This window comes from Melanotaenia boesemani, chromosome 11 (assembly GCF_017639745.1).
Source record: "Melanotaenia boesemani isolate fMelBoe1 chromosome 11, fMelBoe1.pri, whole genome shotgun sequence".
Lineage (NCBI taxonomy): Eukaryota > Metazoa > Chordata > Actinopteri > Atheriniformes > Melanotaeniidae > Melanotaenia > Melanotaenia boesemani.
In genome coordinates, this window is record NC_055692.1 from 18,294,593 (window position 1) to 18,316,526 (window position 21,934).

Sequence of the window (21,934 nt, forward strand, 5' to 3'; positions counted from 1 at the left end):
TATTTAGTGTAATATGCAAATGTCATAAAAGATTGGCTTGATGATGCTGAGACCTAGGTTCAGCTGACTCAGTAAGAGCCAAGAGTAAATAAAGACCTTGGAGCAAGTTGCCAGATTATCTCACAGGCCATCAGATCAGTGTGTTGCCAGAAACTCTCCCTGGCTGCTAGTCGTTGATGACCCTTCTTTCTTAGAGTGTCGCTCCGTTTGTTTTACTGGGAGTCTGATAAACACAGACATGTAGGTGCTGAAAAGAGATGTGTCCCAGACTGTACTGTCAGGATATTGATAGACTCCAAGTGGCTGTTGACACATCTATTCAACCAGTGACAGTTTTACTGCAGATGCCTCAAATGCAACAGATGGGCATGGCTCACATGTCCTCTATGCCTAACAGTTAAAATGTGTTGTTGCTCTTTGACTTGTCTTGAGCCATTCAGTTGAAGAGTTATTCTGTGAATGAAATTGGCCCATAACTCACATAATATTTGTTAAGGTTGGTTCTCCATTTCATTCATTTTTTGTCCTCCTTTTTTCCAGATACACCTGTCCCTTTGTTGAGAAGTTCTCCATTGATATTGAGACCTACTACAAACCAGACACAGGCAATCAAGCAGATGTTTTTAACTTGTCTGCAACAGATAAGAGACAAAGGACTATTGGTGAGGCCCTTGGACACCTGTCTCAACCATTATATCATCATAAATTCAATTATCAAAGAAAATATTGAGATGTAATTGATGTCATACTAATTTAACTGATAGTCAGCTACACAATAGTGTCATAGTATGAGCTTTTTGCACACATTTACACACACTTTGTCTTGTATTAATGGCGTTTTAATATCTGCTTTGTTGTTATTCAAGTGTAAATAGTGAATGAGGCCTACTTGTGGAAGTTTAATGCTACTGCATCTGTTTTTTTTTTCTGTAGTTTATAGCATATTTACTCATTGATTATTACCCTTTAAAGAAATCATTTTTGGGGCAGCATGGAATAATCTAGTTATATATAACATTATAATGATTTTAATAAATAAGTCATTCTTATATCCATTGAAGTTTTTTAGACAGAAATTTAGCTATAATAGGACTGAAACTGCTGAAGTCAAGCCCATTCAAGTTCTTCTTTGCCACCCTCTTGACTGTATATTATGGAAACCACACTAAAATTGTTCATGCAATACATTTAAAACACCTGCTTCCATGAGTTATTGTCGTCTAAAAATGGATTGTCTTTGGCAGATCCGATTGACATAGTAACAGATCCCATCCCCCCACATGAGTACAAAGCAGAGGAAGACCCAAGGCTTTACAAGTCGGTCAAGACTCAGAGGGGTCCCCTTCGAGATGATTGGATAGAGGAGTACAACAACAACCCAGGGAAGACCCCAATTATGTGTGCCTACAAACTGTGCAAAGTGGAGTTCCGTTACTGGGGCATGCAATCTAAGATTGAACGCTTTATTCATGATGTCGGTGAGTAAATCATCATAGATTTTAAATTCTTTACAATATTTATGTTTGAGTCTTTTTATGGATTTTTTTTCCTCCCAATTACTCCCTTTAGGACTGAGAAAAGTGATGGTGCGTGCCCACCGGCAGGCCTGGTGTTGGCAGGATGAGTGGTATGGTCTTACCATTGAGGACATCAGGCAGTTGGAGCTGGAAACCCAGCTGGCCTTGGCTAGGAAGATGGCCCAGTTCTGCCAGGGAGAGGAGGCCACTGAAGCCATTGGAGGTGCTCCATCTCCAGACAAAGATCAGGAGGTTAAGGAGGCCATCAGCTCCATTGAAACTGAGGAAGTTGTTGCCAGCTCAGGAGGAGAGACTCTCCAGCCACGAGGTGTACTCACCAAGCAGTGGTCCACCTCATCTCGATCCTCCCGTTCATCAAAGAGAGGAGGTGAAGAGCATCTTCAACTAATCATCTTATCACCTCTCTGTATGACATTCATTATGGGAATTATATTCATGTATTCAGATGACTCTCTATTACACATTTCCAGCATTTTTCCCCTGGCGCTCTGCACCAGAGTTCCACTTCCTTCACATACAATCATATTTATAATTACTAGGGCTTCCCCATAATAAACAAAATAATGCATTTCTTCTTATTTTGACTATATTTAAATGTAAGATGATCACTCAGACTGGGAGTTGGAGGCAGCAGAATGCCTGCCTTACTTTTATTCTTACATATTGCACAGTCTCTGCCTGTGTAACAAATCACAAGAACAACACTCAGTGAGAGCAAAGAGCTCTTTCATAGGTGCAGCTGTCTGGCCACTATCTGCCACTGACTGCAGAAAACACCTGTACTGAGAAGTTGTAGCGGCACTGAGTGGAGCAAAAAACTGCTTTTGTTGGTAGCAGTTGCCCACAAATGTCACTAAAAGGATCTAACAGTCACTAATTTTAGTGAAAAAAAATCATTGTTGGCTACAATTAAGTAAACCAAAACCTGATAAATAGTCTTCTGTGTGCTGGTACACTGACTGAGATGGTACATATATTAAAAAAATGGTTAAATGAATTCTAAATTAAATGTTTAATGCCCACCTAACAGAAGAATGATAAAAAAAATGCAGTCATAATGATTGCATTAGAAATCTTTGTGTTCAGGCTGACCTGACCCTTCTACCGCTTTAAAGGTTGAGATATGCTAACATCAATCAAACTGTCAGACCAGTAAACACAGTTGTGAGATCTGAAATCTTAAGACCTGCTCAAATTGGAGGCTGCTATGTGAAGAATTCAACAAGGGGGGGTATGTTTGTAAATGAAGTTCACGAGTTTTAGGGTTAATAAAGTCAACTCTTCAGGAGCAGCTTTTTAGCATGCAGATTCTGTATTTGTTGTATGATGTTTATTGCTTGCACTCTGCTCAGACATATTTACTTGCGTCCTCACATATGCTTTACTGACCAACTTAAGAGGCCTCACTACTTCACACCTGGGTTATTTTTAGCACCAACTCTGACATCACAAATCACATGTCTGAACACACCCATCTGGAATGCCAATTTAAGGTAGCACTCACTGTGGCTAACTCATGGACCCCGACTCTCATTCATCATGCCTTGTTTCACCCTGTAACTCCCCCCTGTGGTTCTCCGTCGAGATATTTTTAGCAGCAGTGCTGACATCACGGATCCGAGGAGGCTGACGCTCCTCGAGTGACCCTCCCCTCCACTGCTGCTGTTTCTTTCTGTGTGCTGACAGCTACAGCTGTGCCCCCCTCTCACCAGTCTGCCCCACTCTCCTCTGCTGCACTAATGATATATGAGGCATCAACTGAAGACATGTGATAGACAGTGCTGGCTTTTAGTGCTGCTATTTGCCTCAGCTGGCATTTCTTTTTTGGTGTGCTCAAAGCTGTGTTGTGCTGGTCCTCGCTTCTTGCACACCACCCCTGACCACCAAGCAGTCCATCTGTGATGAAGTGATGCACCACAGAGACTGTTGCATGTTTATATAACACTGTGTTTGTGCGGGAGTTGAGGGTTGGTGGGGTTGTGCAATATTTCTTTGTCATGATTGTGTGTGTTGAAAAGGCAGAGAGAGAGCCAAAAGCACATGTCCCCAAATAACTGTGAGGTTTTGCTTGTGTGTGCTTCGCAGTGAGCCCATCACGTCATAGCATTTCAGAGTGGAGGATGCAGAGCATAGCTCGAGATTCAGACGACAGTTCGGACGAAGAATTCTTCGACGCTCATGGTAACAACAGTTTTGATTTTGAATTGAAGGTTGATTGTTTTTTTTGTGTATTTGTGTTCAATTTTGCAAGAACCTGCTTGTTCCCTTCTTCAATCCTTCTGCATGCATCTTTTTAACCACAGATCAGTTCTTAAACTTCCCAGATACCCAGCATGCTTTGGGTCTGCAGTTGAATTAGGTGGGTGCAGTTCAACACCCATGCTTCCCCGCGGGATGAGTTGGCTGAGGACACAAGCCAGGTGTCTCATCCTGACGTCAAGTTCAGAAATCAGTCGTCTCTGCTCACCAGTCCCTTTCACACCAACAGGCTTAACATTTCATCATTTTAACAAACACAGAAAGAGTCCTTCACACAAATCATTTTATGTCCAGATAATAAACTACCCCCTTCAAACCAGTGTTTGTGTGGTGAAATTTGCATATAGTTTAGCCATGATGATGAACAAGAATAAATCTGAACATGTTGCATCATTTACTATATTGACACTGATTTGCTATACTCTATCTCCTCCCATTCAAAGTTTAATAAATTTTTGTTTGTAAGTCACTGAAATGCAATTATCACAATTAATGTAGTACATCGCTACACTATTCACATGTAGCATTAATTACTGTGTTTGGTGTCTGAATAGAAAATGCCTCAGTTTATCAAATGAATGAATGATAAATATTGTGCCTTCACATCCATAACCTGGTGGCTGAACCATCTGTATTAGTGAAAGGTAATGTTGCTATCTTTATTTTGCTCCGATCCCCATCACAGTTACTTATGATTTTTTTTACTTACATTTCTACAGAACAGAGGCAACATAATGTAATAAGCAGTTAAAGGTGGTAAATAAATGATAGTATTACATCAAACTGGACTTCTTCATAAAAACGCATATGTGCTTTGGTGCCTTGATAAATCACATGATGAAAGTCTACAAATTAAAAATGGAAACAAGATCAGATGTCTGTCTTCAAAATTTTAGCATCTGTTACAGAAATCATCTAATGGAGAATTATGTAATGGTTTTAATGGAAATGTTCACACATGTGTGCAAATTTATAAAGGAAAGCTATAGTTGGGGAACTCAAATACAAAATAATCACTAATTTTCATTGCTTATTAAAAAGAAATTTTAATCTGCCTGCGATTGTACACCTTGAATAAAATGGTTTTTATTGATTTGAATTAGGTTAAGGCTGGTGGTGTTTAAAAGTATACCTGGATACCTGGATGTTGTGCATGGGAAGTGAGTGTTTTACAGAAAGCATTATCATAGAAACTCATAATTGATAAACAACGGAGGGTTTTTTTTATGTTAAGACTCTGGTTAAACTTGCCAAAACTGCTGATCAGTGTCCAAAGCAAGTTGTCATGAAATAAAACTATTTCCATTTGATTTCTAATATTTGTGTTATTTATTTGTAGTGCAGCTACCGTTAAGGAGATGTCATTGCATTGAAGTTTAAGTTCGATTTCCAGCTCTGTAACATAAGTTAAAGTGAACTAAACACATCAGGGGGAAACTTTGGAATAAAAATGGTCTATTTTAAGTCCTGAATTTTAATTTTGAATCAAGGATTAATATGGATGAATAGTATCATAAATCATTAGACAAACTCAAAAGATGCACATTATACCCCATAAAAAGTATGGGTGATTTTTTTTTTTTTTTTTTAAATCTGGCACAGTGACAAATCACACCAGCTCTTGTCCACTGCCCTCCAGCACATAAATATCTGCTATAAAATGGTGTATGCCTCCCAGAGAGGAGTACTCCACACTTGACAATACGGAACTTAATATACTTAAGATGGCCCCCATCATATAAAGTGGTGCGAAGTACTGCATCTGATCTCTGAAACTTTATGTTTGCTGTACTGTTCCTTATTAAACTTGGGAAACATGCCAGTGATGCAAACATGTGTAACCATAAGTTGATTGCGCTGTTTGTTTAATGACTAAACTTAAAGGAAAAGTTAAGTTTAATTTGACTAATCATGATTGATGTGCTGTTTCCTTTGCAGAGGATCTCTCAGACGGTGAGGAAGTCTTTCCTAAGGAAATTGCCAAATGGAACTCCAATGATCTCATGGACAAAATTGAAGCCACAGACACCGAGGAAGCTCCTGGTATGATGAAGACCCCATGCAGCTCTCTAACTGTTGGAAGTTACATTCCTGTGATGCTTAATGATAAAAATATGAATGTGTGTTTTCAGGTGAGCTTTTTAAGGAAATGACTGTGGATTATGAAAGAGTAACAAGTGAGGACAGACTAGATGAGGTATGTTTGCCAAGCAGCCATGTTTATACCCGAACACAGTCCTAAAATACTACTACTGATTCATATCCATGTCTAAAATAAATTCTCTTGAAAAACTATGCAAAGAATTCCCCGTAGGACCAAACGCTTTTACTAACCCCTATTGCTTTTTAAGTTTGCGTTTCTAAGATAAGTTTTTCAATCAGGCTTTAGACTTTGGAGGATAAGAGAAAGGCTGTTTGTGCCTGAGCCTTTCTGTCCTCTTGTGTTCAGATGTGCGACTCTCTTAGCGGCCAAGCCGATAGCTCTCCCATTCCCACCATCATGGTAACAAGGCACCTGTCAGTAAGTAAACATTTTGGCCCCAGTGCACTGTGGGATACAATAGTCCCACTGTGAGATCCAGTCCATGTGGACAATCCCAGTACTTACTGCCCCTTCCCTTTTGCCATTGCCCAAACCCAAATTCATGTGTACTCCTCAGCCTCACCACCCTCTCTTCAGTTCCCTTGTACTTACAGCTGTGGCATTGAGTGTACATATGGTGCTTCTCTGGAATGTGGAGTTTTGGATCAGACGTAGAAGACAAAACTACACATTATACTGTGTTATTTCATGTGAAGCATGATTGTTGTTTGCTGTTAGTTGAATAGTTGTCTAGGTGGAGGTTGGCTCTGTTTCCCCTCATGGTTCTCTGCCCCTGTGAAAAGAAGTCTGTCGTGTGGTCCATGTTTGTAAAGATGGACACAGAGTCACAAACTATTACTAAAGGAGATTTTACTTCCAAGTGATTTTTTTGTTGTTGTCGTTTTTTTTTTCTTACTCAATAAATGTGTTATTTTTGGCCATGATTCTCAAGCTAATAGACTATCTGTCCAACATTTTCCAAGGGCTGTTTCCTTATTTTCCCATTCATCACCATTCTTGTAATTTGCTGTTCTCAGGAGAGCTCATCCCAGCAGTGTCTGCAGCCTTCCAAGATCCATGTGCTGATCTTGGTCCTGCATGGAGGGAACATCCTGGATACAGGTGGAGGGGACCAGAACAGCAAGCAGGCCGATGTCAACACAATTAGTACCGCTTTTGAGACAGTCATGCGTGTTCACTACCCTGCTGCGCTGGGACGCATCGCCATCCGCTTGGTGCCTTGCCCTGCCATCTGTGCTGAGGCCTTCTCTCTAGTGTCCAAGTAAGGAAAAACACTAGCACACATTTTTTTGTCAGGCTCCGAATGATAAATGTAATTATAAAGTTTGTTTTTATTAGCTGTGTTTCCTTACACTAGCGACATTTTAAGTCCTTCTAATAAATGCCATCCTTTCTTCATGTGTATATTTTCCTCAAACTTCTCTTTGATTTTGTAACTATATATTTTTTTATGACAGCCTGAGCCCTTACAGTTATGATGAAAGCTGTCTGTCCAGCAGCCAGGACCATATCCCGCTGGCGGCTCTGCCTCTCCTGGCAACCTCAGCTCCCCAATATCAGGACGCTGTGGCCACCGTCATTGTTCGAGCCAATCAAGTTTATGCTGACTTTATAAAGTCTCTGGACGGGGCTAACTTCTCTGGCCAGGTCAGTCACTGCTCTGGATGTAGTCAGTTTGCTAACACATGGTTATAATCAGTATATCACGGTTGAACCCAGTCTTTAGATTTTGTGTGAACTGTTACATTTTAGAGGAGTACATCAAAACTTAAATAAAATCACTGCCATTTGGCTTATACCCATTTAACATTAACCATTCTTTTCATATGTCAACTTTTTTTTTGTCACTGAACTCCCCAGGATGCAGCTTCATTTTAAGTAAACCTGACCTGTAAGCTTGAATTTCATGAAAATCTCTTCTGATCCTTACTTTCTACAGGTATGCCTCATTGGGGACTGTGTGGGAGGAATCTTAGGGTTTGATGCTTTGTGTAACAGCAATCCCACAGTAAACGAAAGCCAGAACAGCAGTCGCAGGGGGAGTGTCATCAGCGTGCAGGTAAGGGGGAAAACATTAGGTGCGGATAATTCATAATAAAATATTTAACCCATCTTTGAAGACCTCAAAACATATATTTTTTTCTATATAACAGAGGCATTATGAACTTTTACGAAACTTTGTACCTTTTTTTTTTAACACAAACCCGAATGACCTCTTCACAGGACCAGGACCTCCTCTCACCAGGCATCATTGTCAACTGCGGACATGGACCAGCTTCTCCAACACTAGAAGGCAGCCGCCACCTCAGTCGCAGTAACATAGATATTCCTCGCACCAGCACAGGTGACGACCCCAAAAGACAACTGCCACGCAAGAGAAGCGACTCCTCCACCTACGAAATGGACACAATAAAACAACACCAAGCTTTCCTGTCTAGGTGCGTTGGGTGTGTGATACTACAGCAATCTTTATACTCTCTTTTCAGATTTGTAAAAAAATCTAATTTAGTTTTAAAAAAAAAATTGTCTTGGGTTTAACAAGGATTTGTCTTTGTGCTGTCCTTCCAGCTTGCACTCTAGTGTCTTGCGGAATGATGCAGCCTCACGCAGGTCGAGCAGCAGCACCATGCTGGATGGATGCTCCCTGGGGAAGTTTGACTTTGAGGTGTCTGACTTTTTCCTCTTTGGCTCTCCACTGGGCTTGGTACTTGCCCTAAGGAAGACTGTGATCCCTATGCTGGACGGTGAGCTTCTTTTTTTGAAGAGGAATGCCATGTTTTCAGTTATGTAAAACATCCCTGCTGAGGTCCAGCTTCTTCCCCGTGGCTGTCAGACTTATAAACAGTGGACAACACTCAGTCGACCAAGAGCAGTGGTGGCCATTGCTATTTATTTATTTAATTTAAAATATTTATGGATCAAAGGTGGAATACCTGTTTTGTCATTCATAGTTTTTAGTTTCTTTTATTTATTTCTCTTGTTCTCCCAGGCTTTTAATGGAACAAATTTTGTTCTTTATGTTGATGAAATGTTAGTATGAAGAATGACAATAAAGAACCTTTTGACCTTTTTTTTGCCTTTGTAATGAAGGATATCAGTCATGCTGACAGAAATTACATTTAGAGAGACTGTTGTTGCAAAGCTTCTGTATCTTTCTGTTCTGAATTCTCTATTCTCTTGTCTTTGGTTTGATTTCTCCCCCTAGTGGCCCAGCTGCGGCCTGCTTGTCAGCAGGTTTATAACTTGTTCCATCCAGCTGATCCCTCAGCCTCCCGTCTGGAGCCTCTACTGGAGCGGAAATTTCACCTCCTCCCTCCCTTCAACGTGCCCCGTTACCAGCGCTTTCCCCTAGGAGATGGCAACTCTGCCCTGCTGGGTGAGATCTTTGCAGCAATGATTAATAAAATTACAATCACTTCAAAAAGTAACAATTTCTACATTTTAAAATTCATGTTTTTCTCACTTAGATTCAGCACGGACACAAATGCGAAATAAACCTATTATGAATTATTTAAATTTCTCCTTCTAATCGTATCAGCGGGCACTTCAGTTATAATATGTTACCCACCATCCTGTTTGTCATTGATGCATGCCATAGACAATGTTGCCTTAGCAGCACACTATCAGTTTGCTCAGCGTAAACACTGTCTTGAAGAAAAATGAAACATTTTTCGATTGTTGTGCTTCAAAGTTTTCTGTGAAGCAATTTATTCATCTAAATGTGGTCAAAGTCCTGCTAGTGGTTTCTCTTTGGACTGGTCATTTTGATTGAGTAACATTTACAGATATAAGCAAGGCTTTATTTTATTTTATTTTATTTTATTTTTTTTAATCAAAATATATACCTTTCAGGATTAAATCAGGAAACAGATTTTATTATGGAACCACATGTGGGTTAAACAGTACAAGTAAAAATAACATTTGCTTATTATATGTCAGGGTTTTAATGATACCAAAACTGGCTCCTGTGAGCCATTACTGATTATCCTCAGGTCCTCCTTGTGAAACTAATAAACGTTTGACTATTGATAAAGTTTTAATGACAAATGGAAGTTTTAAAGGCAAAACATTGTAAAAGATTATAAGTAGCAGACTGTAAGTTATTTCCTATCTTTGAAAAGAAGGATTATGACCATATACTGTACTCCTGGGGAGCTGTGGTCCAAAAGAAATCGGGTCCACTAAGGGCTTGACTCTTTTTCGTCTCATGTTCAGCTGTTTTTGCTTCATGTTTTTGTGTCTTCCTTGTCTCCTTTCCTTCTTCCTCTCTTGGCCTACTGTCCCATATCTGCACACCTGGCCCTCTTACCTCTAAAACCATCCCTGACCTCTGCCCTTCCTGCTCTCCTCCACCTCCTTCTGTAGTGGAGACAGTCCAGAGCAACGCTCAGCTGCTACTTGATAGTGGGCCCCCTCTATTCCTTCGCTGTCAGGAGACCATCAGTGAGACCTGCATTCCTGTGCCTGTGCTAAACTGGCAGGAGGGCTCCCTCAAAGCCACACCAGCCACTATGGAGTGTGTGTAGCCTCTCCCAATCACCTCCATCTGTCCAGACCCCATTTACTGTATTCCCTTTTGTTTCTAAGTACATTTTATTTCTGCTGTGTCAAAGATGCTCAGATTTTTTGCTGTCTTGAGTATTCTCATTGCTATTGTTTTGTCAGTCGAGAACATTAATTCAGTTTCTCCGGATAAAGACCAGTTTGAATACGGCATTCATACTTTTCCTTTCAGCATGGGATTTTTTTTCTTAATGCAGTCCTTAGAGTTAAATTCTAATTCTCCTTTCTGTTTTAAATAAAACTCATAATTGTTACATCAGCAATGGCAATACTTGGCTAAAAAAAAATCTGACTAGCATCTGTTGTGGTACTACCTTTTCTTCTGCCATCACGTATTGACGTAATTTGCAGTGTTTGGAGGATGCAAACGTTTGTATTTGTGCTGTGGTATTTTAGGCCAGGCTTCATTGTGTCTGCATCTTCCCCATGATTTCAAATTACTGATGTTTGTTGACTGAGAGTTTTTCTACTGTCGTCTGAATCTCAGAATAGTTTTGATGTGCACATTGTGCTGTTTGTGGTGTTGTGTTATGATGTTGCTGTGGATGTGGACTCAGTGTATTCATCCTGAATATACTGTACCTCATGTTTCCCCTTGTAACAATGGTCAGAAGTCATCTGATTCTATTAAATATCCAGCACAGTTTGATTATCAAAAGAAAGAATTATGTAAAATATTAGATGAAAAACACCACTATGAGAGATACTGAATTCTGGGTATGATTATAACAGATGGGGCCATTTGTGATTTTACATACACTTAAGTGTTTTGTGTACTCATCTCAAGTCAGTTGAACAAATCTGATTCTGGCCAGCATGTGGCACCCTTGTGGTTTCATGTGTCTTCTGAAACCACAGTGACTACTGTCACATTTCTTTCCTGCTGTTCTAACCCACATCTCCCCCCTCTCTCACCCTTCACTGTGAGTTCCCCTTACCTGTGTCTCTGTCTAATGGGATCTCCTTGTTTGGGCTCAATAGCGGATGTTGTTCAGTCTCATGGTGGTGTCTTCATGGACAGTTCGTACCCCTCATCCCCTGTAACGGGCCCCCTCTCCCGGGGCCAGCGGAGGGCCAGTGAGGTCAGCATTGCCAGCCAGGTCTCAGGAATGGCAGACAGTTACACTGCCACCAACATAGCCAACAGTAAGTGTTCTGCATACCAACCACTCTCTCTCTCTGTCTCGCTTTCTTCCACTCACACAAACATTTCCTCTCTAACTCTCAAGACAATCTTTCTTCTTTCTAGTTTCTCTTTCTGGCTCACCTTCATCATCCCTATCTCTCAACCCGCTTTACTCTGACTACACACACCCTGCACTCCACCTGGAAAAGTCTAGTCAGCCAGTTACACATAAATACTTTTACTTACTATTTATGCTTTGCCAGACGTATTTTGTAGGGAGTCGTATGTAGGGTATTTTATCTATTTCCTGTTATAATTCAAGTGCTGATGAATTCAGAGTCATGGAAAAGAGCAAGCTTAGCGCCACTTTCCTTTGTCTGTCTTATTCTTATCCACTGTCTAAATGTAAATGCAATGACTGAGTGCTGCATTTATCTAACGTTGCAATGCATGTAGACACCTGCCTCCCTCCCTAAGCCATTTCTGCATTGTCCACCCCCTATTGTAGTGTTTGCTGAGATAATCAGTACTTTGTTTCTTCTTTGTTTGATTGTCTACCAAAGTCCCTCCTCCACTTCACTTTTTACTTTTGTTATCTTAACATTTGTTTGTACCGTCCATGACTGTTCAGAGCCCTGCTGTTTAACCAGCTACAGTACAACCATGGCGGTGCGCTTTAACTCTGCTCCTGCAACACCAGAACAACAGAAAATCTTTAGCAGCATTACCCTGTCCTGTTACCTAAACTCTAACTAACCATTACTTTCAGAGATTCACAGCTCTTTTTTAAAGCAGTCACTGGACACATCTCAACATCACTCTGTAAAACTGTATAAACTGTCATTAACTGTCACATACAAATATGCATCCATTTTATTATGTGGTTCTTTCTCTTTTTTCCCTTTTATAGCCACACAAAACCAGATTTACCAGTCCAGAAAGTTCAGTCTTTTGTCTCAACTTGCCCTATCATCACAAAACAAATTTGTAAAAAGCCCTCCTAAGTCTCGTAAGAAAGCAGTGGCTGACCAGGCTGCAGGATCTCCTGATGTAGATCTAGTGGCTGAGCTGGATGTTGAGGCAGACTCTAGCGAAGGTCTTAGTCCCACTTGCCAGTTCGAGAACTGCCTGTCTGCGGGGCTGGACTCTGCTATATGTGATCTGGTCTCACTGGACCCCCAAGCTGAATTTGAGCAAGGTATTTTTCTAAGGGAGGGGAAATCACATCGAGGCTTTAAATCTTTTCTGTGTGCTGTCCTATACTATCCAAAAAACTCAGGTTTATATTTTTTTTCCTCCCCTTGATTTCTTTCTCAGTTTAATTCACAAGGATTCAATTTCAATTACTGGGACTGAGGAGGAGCAATCTATAAATCTAGATTTTGCATGCTCTTTCAAAATCATTGGCTTTTTTCTTCCCCACACTAACACAAATAATCACTTTTAGTTTTTCGTATAGGTTCACATCCATTCTAACTATCTTTTTGTTCTTTAATTCAGTGTTTTCCTGATAGCAGAGATCATAAATGCCTCCCTTTCTCTCCTACAGCTGAAGAACTGCTGGAATTGGTGATGATTGTGGTTGAAGATTAAAATTAACGTATTGCTTTAGCTTTATGGTTGTTACACTTTTGTGTGGCATCACGTACCTCATGGTATCATCTTACATATCTGCACCTTATTCATCCCATTCCCCATTGTAGTTGCAGGACGTTGGTGGGGCACAAAGCGGCTGGACTTTGCTCTGTACTGTCCCGACGCTCTGACCGCTTTCCCCACTGTAGCTTTACCACACCTCTTCCATGCATCATACTGGGAATCCACTGATGTTGTGTCTTTTCTCCTGAGGCAGGTGAGTAAACCTAACCACACTTTCCGTTGTTAATATTCAACTTGCAGTCTTTAAGGCTTCTTCCTGAGAATGAATCACTGAAATGTTCCCTTTAGGTCATGAGGCATGACAACTCAAGTATTCTGGAGCTTGATGGTAAAGAAGTGTCTGAATTTACTCCTTCTAAACCTCGAGAGAAGTGGCTCCGCAAAAGGACTCATGTCAAGATCAGGGTGGGTGTCACTTCTGTAAAAGAAACTAGTTTCAGGGTACTTTGGAGCTCACAGTGGGACACATTCCACTGACTTACAGTATCATGTTAAAATTAGGTTTTTGACTTTGGTTTGATAAACTTACCATGTGTTTTTCTTTAATTACAGACAAACAAACAATTCATGTATTTTTCTTGATCTTTCTTGACAGAATGTGACTGCCAACCACCGTGTGAACGATGCCGTGTTTACTGAAGACAACCAGCAGGTTGTGACAGGTCGCTTCATGTATGGTCCTCTGGACATGGTCACTTTAGCCGGGGAGAAGGTGAACACACATTTACAGTAGTACACAGCCTGGTGTCAGATACCCTGTGTAATTTGTGTTTGTGGATGTTTTGAACGTATATATTGGGTTTTTCAATCATGCGCAGGTTGACCTCCACATCATGACTCAGCCTCCATCAGGAGAATGGGTGTATTTCAACACAGAAGTGACCAACAGCAGTGGTCGTGTGTCTTTTATAATCCCAGAGGACAGGCGTCTGGGCATTGGAGTCTACCCAGTTAAAATGGTTGTCAGGTAAGGACAGCTAAGTTCCCCTCTGTTAGCAAACCCAAGCAGGTTTTGTGGAATTTTGCCAGAATTCCTGGTTTCTGTATTTTCCTACTTCATCATTTCAGTGTTTCATGGTGAATTTTGAGGGATTTTTTTTCTTCACAGCTACATCTGTTTTCTCATTGTTGTTTTTTTTTCCACTCCAGGGGTGACCACACTTTTGCAGACAGCTACCTGACTGTTATTCCACGTGGCACAGAGTTTGTAGTGTTCAGCATTGATGGTTCATTTGCTGCCAGCGTATCAATCATGGGCAGTGATCCAAAAGTGCGGGCAGGAGCTGTAGATGTCGTCAGGTAATTAACTGGTTTTCCTCTCCCATTTTCTCGAATTTGAAGGGTTTCTATTGGGCTGAAGTTTATAAGTGTGTCTTTTTTTTTTGTCTATTTTGCTGTTTCTACTCATTCCAGATACTGGCAGGATTTAGGCTATTTGATCATTTATGTGACTGGACGTCCTGACATGCAGAAGCAGCGAGTAGTGGCTTGGTTGTCTCAGCACAACTTCCCTCATGGCGTTGTCTCCTTCTGTGATGGCCTGGTCCACGATCCACTTAGACACAAGGCCAACTTTCTCAAGTCCCTGACAGAGGTCAGTCTTGGAGTACCACATGAAAGATTATTTACTCACTTGTTAAAACACTTCTCTAATTCATTTGACTGATTCCAGGCTCACATGAAGATATTCGCTGGCTATGGATCTACCAAAGACATCTCTGTCTATACCTCCATTGGCCTTCCTCCTTCACAAATATATATTGTCGGCAGACCCTCTAAAAAGATGCAACACCAGTGCCAGGTACCAATAAATCACAAGGTGTTCTAAAATAATGAAAAAAAATGCTAAATTAGATGCTGAAAGCCTTTGGAAATATATTTAAAATGAGATACCGATCTGTTCTATAATGCTGCTACTCTGGCACCCAGTTAATAATTCATTACAATGAACAAAGCAAAGGGAATCCCATTAATTAGGATATAAATGGCTCTGTCTCCCTTTAGTTTATAGTTGTCTGTACTCTGATCCTCTCAACAGTTCATCACAGAGGGATATGCAGCTCATTTGTCCCAGCTGGAGTACAACCACCGCTCTCGGCCAGCCAAATCCAGCAGTGCACGGATGGTGCTACGTAAAGGCAGCTTTGGTTTGGGTGCAAACAGCGACTTTCTGAGGAAGAGAAACCACCTTTTGCGTACAATCTCCTCACAGCCAGCCCCCAGCTCCCCAACAGGCAGCATCCACAACAGACCTGAGCGCACACAGAGCCAGTCAGACAGTGAACGCCTGGAACGGGAGCGGCTGGAGCGTGCTCACAGCCACAGCCAGGGAGCAACCCAGCGCAGTATGAGCATCACAGCGAGCTGCTGGGGGCGCAGCAGCAGCACCAAGCTGGAACCAGGAGTTTTCAGCCCAAAATGAGATCTGAGAGAAAACGTGAGAGTACTAGCTGGGGTGACATACAGATGCAGTGCTGAGGAAGAGACTCTTGACAAAAAGATAAATACAGAGAATGAAAAAGAGCTGGTTTGCATCATTTGGGCAAATGCCACAATCAAATCTGGTGCTACAAACCACTATTTATAAAACGTATGCCAGTCACGTTAAACACATTTTAGGACAGGCTGTGACTGCATTCATTACAAAAAAGACAAAATAGACATTTTACGAATCATCTTCCTGAAACAGGAACATGTAGTCAACCAGATAAAGCTAATATAGGAATTCAGGCTGTTTCTACTGTAGAGTAAATATTTATTCAACATAAATTAAAAGTCAGCTTTTCTCCTCTTGATAGGCTTTTAGACATGGAGATTGTTACAAATAAAAATACTCCTGTACTGTGTTTTGTAGCAAAAATCACAGGTTGTTCCAGACAGCTTCGATCAGGTGCTCACACTGATACGACACTGCAGCTGAATAACGTGGCCAATACAAGCACAACCACTGCAACAAAGTGTTTTCTGAGACTAAGTTTATGTATATTTGTTTTAAGGAAATTTCCTTTTTATGTTAATACAGGTTCTAGTCCGAGAGCAGAGCTGTGATTTAGGTCACACTGGACTGAGTATCTTACTCGCTTTGGTGTAAACATACAATCACAAAGCCAAAAAGAATTTTTGATACAATTATGGTAATTTTTCAACAAAAAAGGACAATGTTTCAGTGATTTGTAAGCCAACTAGAAATGATCTGATGAACCTAAATGTAACAAAGAGCAACGCTTGAATGCTGTCAAGTGCACAGTCCAGTCTTGCTTGTTTTCTTGTCAGCTTTGAAACACAGAATCATCCAAGTATCGCATGACACAGAATGCGAAATTACCCTTTAACTATGGCTGCAGTTGAAACTGCTCCTGGGTTTTATAGCATTTCAGCACCTCATGTATGACCCAGCTAGAGGGAAAAGTCCTACTACTGTATGGTTAATGTGCCAAAGTTAACAGTATAAAACATTATGCTGTGTATGAGCAGAGAGGAAAATATTGAGGTCTCCTGTGTAAAAATGATTTAGAATATGTAAGTATATAGTTTAATGCCTTGACAAGGCTTGTACATAATTGTTAAATTATAGTACAGATCTGGTATCTGGTCCACTGAAGACCAGTTTCAAGTGTCTTCTTTACTCTGGGGGTGAACACAAACTCATTCAGGATATATGTTATTAATTAATGATAACTATTGCTATTTAAAATGACAGATATTTTAAAATGTTTTCATTTTGTGAACAAAATGTGTTTTAAGATTACTTTTGCTATGTTGTGTATTCTCTCTTTAAACTTGAGTTGGAACAGCCAAAATGCAAAGGTCTTTGCCTGGCACAGTATTGTATTTTTATTATTTTATCTTGCAGTTCACCAGAGTTGTATCAACAGAACTACTATCTTGTGTCATATATTGTATGTTTGTTATTAGATATTTTTCAAATTTTGGAGTTGGCTTCTTTCCGGCTGTTTCTAAGCTGTAAATGAGGCATTGAATGTGCTCTTAGAATAACCCTTCTTAACTTTAGGGTCTTTTTCTCTTCTGCTGATCCTTTGGAGGAAAAAAAAAAGTACAAATTGTAAATTCTGTAAGATATGTTGTTAAAATTAGGAACACAGCTACATGCTATTAGCTATTTATATCTAAAATGGATCAAAAAATTTGATTTTGTTTTTCATTCAAATGCTGATTATTATCCCTCTAACAGGCATGCATAGATCAGACTGCAGTGGACCAATAGGGCTCAGATTGAAGGGGAAACGTGCAATATTAACACAGCAGCACCACCAGATCAAACAGTCAGTTCAAAAGCATCATAGTGCACTGACAATCAGTCGATATAGCACATTTTCTACAGATGTCAAATTGCAGAGGGTATCTCATCTAAATGAGCACCGTTAAAACTCACAGGTCCCCATGTTGCAAAGTGGGGCACTAACTCAGTAATAGCGTTTTAATTCTAGCACAGTGGCATCTACACAATTTAATTTCATATTTGACTTAGCACTCTAAATTCAGATTAGGTCCCCTTTTCTAGAAATAATTCAGCTTAATAAAACATTCCTGCAATGAAGACAATTATCTTCAAACTTATTAGTGAAGCTCATTCACATCAAGACTCTTTTTTTGAGGTTGTGTTTCATCATTTTATGATGAAATGTTTTTAATATGTTGTACACCACACAGCACACCGAGGGTAGACTACAACGTAACACATTCCAGTTCACAGGTAGTTAAAAGTCTCTTAATCCAAACTTTTTGTTGTTATTCTTACAGACCTCATAAAACATAATTAACTCTTGTCCCTTCCTCTGCATTTTGACCCTGTCAAAATTTGGCATGAAGCCATAACTCATTAAAGTTACTGTTTTAAGAAAGTATGTGTATATTAATAGTAAATAGGAAAGCAAGGACAGGCGATGCTGGAAAACCTGCACTTGCATAACTACTGAACCGTATTCCCTGATGAATCCAGAGAATGTACAAAAGAAAGTGTGATCGGTGAAGTTTGGATACCTCTGGGCAGACAATCGCTTCGATTCTGCTGTGGGCAAACCAACTACCAGAGGCCTTAAATGTTCCTTTTCTGCCTTACACTGACAGTTGTGTGGCAAGGCCTAGAACGGACGCTATTCACAACTATACTGACTTCATGGAGAAGAGACTGTCGACTGTACTTTGTGGATATATGATGAGGTCATATTTTCTTAAAAGGCTTTGGTTTATTTTACCTTTACATGAGTAATTTGACATATTTCACTAAGATAAGGTGATCACTCGCTCTCTCCAGCTCTGTCCCCTTATTTGGTACAATGCCACAACTGTTTCATCAACAGGCTGTATATATTAAACACAAACAGGTAAATTATGCTTGGGAAAATTCTTAAATTGTACAGGGTGTGCATCTTGTGTATCTCCACTTCCCTGTGATTTTATGTACAGTGTATAAAGAAAATATAAAGAACTAAGAAATGGCCTTTTTTTCCCTCCATCACACACCTTTTCTACATTGTTATAACTTCATTACAAGAATGGCTTTTACAGAGAGCAGAAATTAATTACTTTTTCTGGAATCTGCTGACAATATTGCTCATTTATTTGGAAAAAAAAATTAAAACACTTGTGTAAAGTTGATATATAGAATGTTGCAAATATACAGATACAGTATATTAAATCTGATTCTTTGTGTTTTAGATTTAGTAGAAATTATACAGACTATATCAGCAGAAAACAATCACTGATTCTAAATACCTGGATTTTCCTCAATCTGAGGTTAATTTAGGTTGAATTCTTATTTAAATTTACACAGTGACAAACAGGTAAACAGGTGTTTTAACAGGTTTAAATCTAGTAAAGTAAATATGCATGAAAAACTAATAAAGGGGAAACGATTTGGAACATCATGTGGTGATGCAGCTTATTTTGCTCCCTGCTTAACAACAATAAAATCCTTTCTAATCAGCTTAAATGTACAGAGGCAAATCAAGATGAAACATGACTTTAACTTTCACTTTGTACATTTTTTGTATCATACAATTCAATCACAGGTAAATCTCTGATACAAAATGCAGACTAAAAATACACTTTGTTCAATGTTCCAAAGGTTTTGGTTCTGGGCAGACTCCTCTTCCTGGTTGTTTCTCTTTAGTGGAACTTTGCAAATTTCTTCTACCTGTTGATTCCCAGTTTTCGCTGGAAGCCATCCCCATCTCCCTTTGTAGATTGCTATGAAATGCATCGATACTCACTGTTAACCTATTGGCAACAATATGTACATCATACAGAGTGATAGATGTGAGTTTACCTTATTGATCTCTTTGTGTTTTTCTCGGCTGACTATCTCCTCTATTATTTCTCCTTCTCCTCTCACCAATCTAGATGAAAGAAAGGATGGCAAATCTTGAAATACATGGCTAGCTGTATTTAAATAAAAACGGCAGTTAGTGCTCAGTCATACCTGGTTCGTCCTGTTTCAGGGTCCACCACCCTGCGGATCACACTCTGCCTGGCCTCATATTCTTCTTTGGTGAGAGGTCTCTTGGTAGACAGCCGGGCCTTCTGCTCATCTGTCATGACTAAAGAAGAGAGCAGAGCATAATGTATCAGGAACAAGTTTGTAAATACAGTTCGTGAGCAACAGCAGTACTAAAGAAAACAGAACTTGGAAAATCGAGGAAAACAGCAAAAAGTTGTGGTGTTTATAATTAATTACATATATAACTTAAAGGTTTTTGCAATCAGGTTTTACCAAAGTAATTAAGGCCATCATGTGCATTTCTGCATTATAGCAAAAATGAAATATTTAGTAGTTTGATACGTATTTTCAATCTTCTCAATTTCAACTGAGGTGAGATGTTTCAGGGACTTTTCCATATTCCAGGTTGGCTAAATTGTCTGTCGCCCATACACATCTAAATATCTGGCCAGAAGAAATGACATTGTCCAGGTATGTTATTTAATAACATCCTGGAATGTGCCCAATAAATGTGCTATAATTCATGTCAAGACAGATGATCCACAATCTGTTTGAATGCAGCTAAGTTTGGTAACTCTCAGCAACCCAAAATCTTGTTGAATGTGTAACCTTTACTTGAGGCGAAAAGGTTCACGAAAAGTTAGCTGCCGCCAGGGTATCAGCCATTGTGCCATCATCCATCAGGTCCATTCCAGTTGGATACATGAGAACTCTATTATTTTGGATAAGTAGGAAATCTGGGTTGCAACCAATGATTTTTTTGTATTACCATGTAACTTTTCAAATTGCAGTGTCTGAAATTAAAATATAATTTCCAGGAATTACAATCATGTGTTTAATCAAATACATATTTCTACTGATTCTACTACTAACAGCAGGCATATGATCATCTAAGTGAGGCAACAAACCTTCACATTTAAGATAATGTAACTAAAAGCAATTAATACTTTATCAAGTATCAAAACTAGCTAACTATCTAATCATCTTTGTTGCTTTACAACTACTGTAAAAGATACCAAATAAGTGGAGTCTATTCAAATTCGACTTCAGAAATTATATTTTATCTTCTTATTCTTAAACACAAGTGTCTTACCAGGCCCGAGCTCCACTGCTCCCTCATCATTCTGCCACACCTCCAGATAGGATGGAGGTTTCTCTGCGGGAGTCTGGTGCGCCTCTTTCTCCCTATTTTTCTTCTCCTTTTTGAGCTTCTTCTTTAGTTTCTTCTTTTCCCCCTTTCTCTGCTTTTTCAGCTTCGCTTTTTGTTTCTTTAGCTTCTTTTTCTTATCTTTGCTTTTCTTTTTCTTTGTCTTCTCATCGCTCGAGGACGAGGATGAGTTTGAAGATGAAGAAGAGGTGGATGATGAAGATGAGGAGCGTGTTCTGCGCTTCTTTCTTTGTGTTTTCCTATCTGATGGAGAAATATGTGGTCAAAACACTTTGCTAATAAGTCTGCCATGAAAGATATATATATATATACCTCGCTTCTTGAGAGATGATTTCTTAGACGATTTACTTCGGCTCCTGCTGCTTGAGGAGGAGCTCGATGAAGAGGAAGAAGAAGAGGAAGAGGTTGATCGTCTCCGTTTCTTCTTCTTTTGTTTTTCCTCTCTGCCAGTTCTGTCAGGAGATCTGCTGCGATCCATTCCTGAACAATGTAACGATCCAAATGCCTGAACTGTTTGTCTTCGTTTACGGAACTGTGTTCGTCTTTGATTTGCTTCCGTCAGCGCTGGGTTATTTCTAAAGTTCCTAGCACCTAGTTGCCAATGACTGACTCTGGATCTGACATAAACGTTTTTTCTACGTTGATCGAGAGTACAGCAAATACAGAATTAAATATTCCAAATATGATCCATTATAATATCCCTGCAGTGTAACTATCTTGGAAATGTGTGGTCAAATAATGAAATAATGGTGATGCTGCACCTTTTCACACGGTCATATTTTGGTATGGACATGATTGCGTGCTCAAATGTAATGCTATTTTATTTTGTCATTCACCAAATCCACTTTCAGTTTATTACTTATGCCTTTATAATAACCTTACACTAAAGTAATAACACCATACTTTTGCCAGTCCATTTAAAATTTTGGTCAAATAAACATAATGTGAAACAAATGTCTTTATTTATTTACATTTGACATAGACCTATTAGGGCAGTGATAAGTGTCCGTACAGGACAGATTACTCAAATAAAACTTGAAAACTCAGTAAACCAAAA

The 21,934-nt window shown here is 39.7% G+C and overlaps 2 protein-coding genes across 9 annotated transcripts in view; one reads left to right on the plus strand and one right to left on the minus strand.

Annotated features, from left to right (window-relative positions):
* Positions 1 to 18,709, plus strand: part of LOC121648629 (membrane-associated phosphatidylinositol transfer protein 2-like) — a 41,724-nt gene extending 23,015 nt beyond the window's left edge. The window contains exons 4-26 of one of the 8 annotated variants that reach the window (XM_041998855.1): positions 541 to 662; positions 1,245 to 1,478; positions 1,570 to 1,905; positions 3,624 to 3,719; positions 5,736 to 5,840; positions 5,930 to 5,994; positions 6,918 to 7,162; positions 7,359 to 7,548; positions 7,841 to 7,960; positions 8,125 to 8,339; positions 8,470 to 8,645; positions 9,107 to 9,277; positions 10,267 to 10,419; positions 11,446 to 11,610; positions 12,501 to 12,788; positions 13,294 to 13,442; positions 13,538 to 13,654; positions 13,845 to 13,961; positions 14,068 to 14,216; positions 14,399 to 14,548; positions 14,663 to 14,843; positions 14,922 to 15,050; positions 15,288 to 18,709. In XM_041998855.1, coding sequence (XP_041854789.1) covers positions 541 to 662; positions 1,245 to 1,478; positions 1,570 to 1,905; positions 3,624 to 3,719; positions 5,736 to 5,840; positions 5,930 to 5,994; positions 6,918 to 7,162; positions 7,359 to 7,548; positions 7,841 to 7,960; positions 8,125 to 8,339; positions 8,470 to 8,645; positions 9,107 to 9,277; positions 10,267 to 10,419; positions 11,446 to 11,610; positions 12,501 to 12,788; positions 13,294 to 13,442; positions 13,538 to 13,654; positions 13,845 to 13,961; positions 14,068 to 14,216; positions 14,399 to 14,548; positions 14,663 to 14,843; positions 14,922 to 15,050; positions 15,288 to 15,671 — 4,057 coding nt within the window. In that variant the 3' untranslated portion in view covers positions 15,672 to 18,709. Of the gene's footprint in view, positions 1 to 540; positions 663 to 1,244; positions 1,479 to 1,569; positions 1,906 to 3,623; positions 3,720 to 5,735; positions 5,841 to 5,929; positions 5,995 to 6,917; positions 7,163 to 7,358; positions 7,549 to 7,840; positions 7,961 to 8,124; positions 8,349 to 8,469; positions 8,646 to 9,106; positions 9,278 to 10,266; positions 10,420 to 11,445; positions 11,611 to 12,500; positions 12,789 to 13,293; positions 13,443 to 13,537; positions 13,655 to 13,844; positions 13,962 to 14,067; positions 14,217 to 14,398; positions 14,549 to 14,662; positions 14,844 to 14,921; positions 15,051 to 15,287 lie in introns of all 8 variants that reach the window. The other 7 variants (XM_041998859.1, XM_041998856.1, XM_041998860.1 and 4 more) reach the window with 7 other exon arrangements.
* Positions 18,710 to 18,810: 101 nt separating this feature from the next.
* On the minus strand, positions 18,811 to 21,428 carry arl6ip4 (ADP-ribosylation factor-like 6 interacting protein 4). The gene is made up of 5 exons (XM_041998865.1): positions 21,190 to 21,428; positions 20,803 to 21,120; positions 19,692 to 19,809; positions 19,539 to 19,608; positions 18,811 to 19,459 (listed from the first exon to the last, which is right to left on the minus strand). Exons 1-5 carry the CDS (start codon positions 21,353 to 21,355, stop codon positions 19,403 to 19,405), a joined length of 729 nt encoding a protein of 242 aa, XP_041854799.1. The 5' UTR covers positions 21,356 to 21,428; the 3' UTR covers positions 18,811 to 19,402.
* Positions 21,429 to 21,934: the final 506 nt, after the last annotated feature.